This window comes from Lipotes vexillifer, unplaced genomic scaffold (genome assembly GCF_000442215.2).
Source record: "Lipotes vexillifer unplaced genomic scaffold, Lipotes_vexillifer_v1.1 scaffold1335, whole genome shotgun sequence".
Classification (NCBI taxonomy): Eukaryota; Metazoa; Chordata; class Mammalia; order Artiodactyla; family Lipotidae; genus Lipotes; species Lipotes vexillifer.
In genome coordinates this window covers 946,376-948,529 of record NW_006770293.1, presented here as the reverse complement: position 1 = coordinate 948,529, position 2,154 = coordinate 946,376, and the positions used below count along the sequence as shown (strand labels likewise).

The 2,154-nt window shown below is 38.9% G+C and overlaps 1 protein-coding gene across 3 annotated transcripts in view; it reads left to right on the top strand.

The window, feature by feature from the left end:
- Window positions 1-1,656: 1,656 nt before the first annotated feature.
- TRPM3 (transient receptor potential cation channel subfamily M member 3) overlaps window positions 1,657-2,154 on the top strand; it is a 122,693-nt gene continuing 122,195 nt past the window's right edge. For all 3 annotated transcript variants that reach the window (XM_007446058.1, XM_007446057.1, XM_007446059.1), the window contains exon 1: window positions 1,657-1,724. In XM_007446058.1, coding sequence (XP_007446120.1) covers window positions 1,667-1,724 — 58 coding nt within the window. In that variant the 5' untranslated portion in view covers window positions 1,657-1,666. The remainder of the gene's footprint in view (window positions 1,725-2,154) is intronic.

The following is a 2,154-nucleotide window of genomic DNA, read 5'->3' as shown; positions in this document are numbered from 1 at the left end:
CCCCTCCACACCAGTTTTCCAGAAAATCTGTGAAGCCCCAGAGTACAATCCTATTTCAGGCTCCTGGACAAACAACAGCACACATATCTGCGTCTCCACCACCCCCACCCTGAAATCCTTTAGCAGCTCCACACTGTAAACCTTCCTTTCCCCTCCTCAAAGCTGTTCCTAAGAAAACCTGATACTCTTATATTTCAGGGTAAATTTGTCTATTTGCTACCTCGGAAGGATTTGCATCTGAAATGGGATCTCTAATTAGGCAGTGAAATTTAGGCATCTGAAGAACAAGTAGGTCAGATGTTTAAGGAATTCCGTTTGTTGCCTAATTTCTGAATTCTTCTAAAACAATGAGAGATGTTATCCTGGTAGTCCGCAGCTTTCTGCCAGCTCAGCACACGGTAATACCTTTCAAACCCTAGCCAGCCCTGGCTTAAAGAGTTGAAGATTTAGCCAAAATTCCACTTCTGCCCCTTGGTTCTTTCTCCAGTGGACCTGAAGTTTTCTTCCCAATTAAGGCACTTCTATCTGAGTTCAGAACAGAGAAGAACTACCTCTCATCTCTGTTCTTGGTTCCAGTCATAGCTGTTCTTCTAACTTTTTGCTGATACTCTGTCTCTGGATAGTGGACTAGAGGATTTCTAAGGCAATTGACAGTTTAACCGTGATTCTAGGTACCTGTTCTCTTCATCATGGTGGCAAAACTTAGAATTATACATTAGCAAATCCTACAAAGTTTACTTCCTATGTGGTTAGAAACAGGGATGCCCTATTATTTTCCCAGTTTACAGATAAAGAAACGAAGTCTAAAGCAGTTGAGTACAGTAGTAATTCAACGAATGTATATATTCAAATAACCTTTTGGCTTCCTTAAGTAGCTTCCATCTGACTTGGAAAAAAAATCTTCATTATTGTTAAGCATGATGTGGGGACTTCATATTAATCCAACATGTATTAACCCTTCACTGTTACATCTGTACTCTCCCCATCATTCATCCCCAGAGTATACTTTTCTTACCAGAATTAAGAGGAAAAAATGTTATTTTATTGTGTGCTTTTTCATTCTTACAACCTGGATACTAAGTCATTCTCTAGAAGGTTTAAGGTTATTGAGAGGATTGAAGGATCTAGAGGCATCACAATATTGAAACCCTTGAATAACTGTTGCTGAGGAGAGAGTGTAGTGATGGCTATATTGCACATGTGCATATACACAAAAACACACAGGGGCACACACACATGCATACATAGTGGGGCCATTTACTGAAGGGCATACTAACTAGCTATTTTTAAACACTTAATTTCTCAACTCATAGTTTAAATTATAGCTTACACATTTTTGCAAATCTGGAAAGTTTTAATTCTAAAACTGAAATGGTAGAAGGGGACATTTTCTTTGGTCTCTGGTTTCAGAGATTGTAACCATAATCAATGAATTATCTAAGTTGGTTTCTGTTTGGAGGCTACTGAGGCATCTCCCTCTTAATGAGTTGCAGACCCCTCTAACTGAATTCTTGGTATGCATGCTTTTCCTGTGGTTAAGAATCTACCTTATAGATATTAAGATAGTCTGTGTTCAGATATGGTCTCATTGATTTAATTTCTCTTGAGAGAAAAAATGCACTGCTAATGGTCACCTTGTCTCAAATTTCAGATTACAGTATTTCGGATGGGATCAGAAGGACACCAGGACATTGATTTAGCCATCCTGACAGCTTTGCTTAAAGGTAAAGAGTTTCTGCGTCCAGAGAGTGCAAAAATAATTTAAATGGATTAACACAGTAACCTTATGTCTCCTAAGAGTGGATATAATTCCAAATGATACCATGACACATCCAATTATTGATAACATACGGGCTTCTGTTATAAGACATTCTTAATGCTATTAAATTCCCCTATAATAGACCTGTTACAGTGTGACTCAATTTCATAAAATTTAAGTGTATTACAGTTCATCCATGTCCATTCAGTCATAAAAATATATGAATTAAAAGGCTAATGTAGGGCTTCCTACATTAGCTTCATGGGCCCGTGAGCCATGGCTGCTGAGCCTGTGCGTCCGGAGCCTGTGCTCCGCAATGGGAGAGGCCACAGTGGTGAGAGGCCCGCGTACCGCAAAAAAAAAAAAAAAAAAAAAAAAACCCACGGGGAAACAAA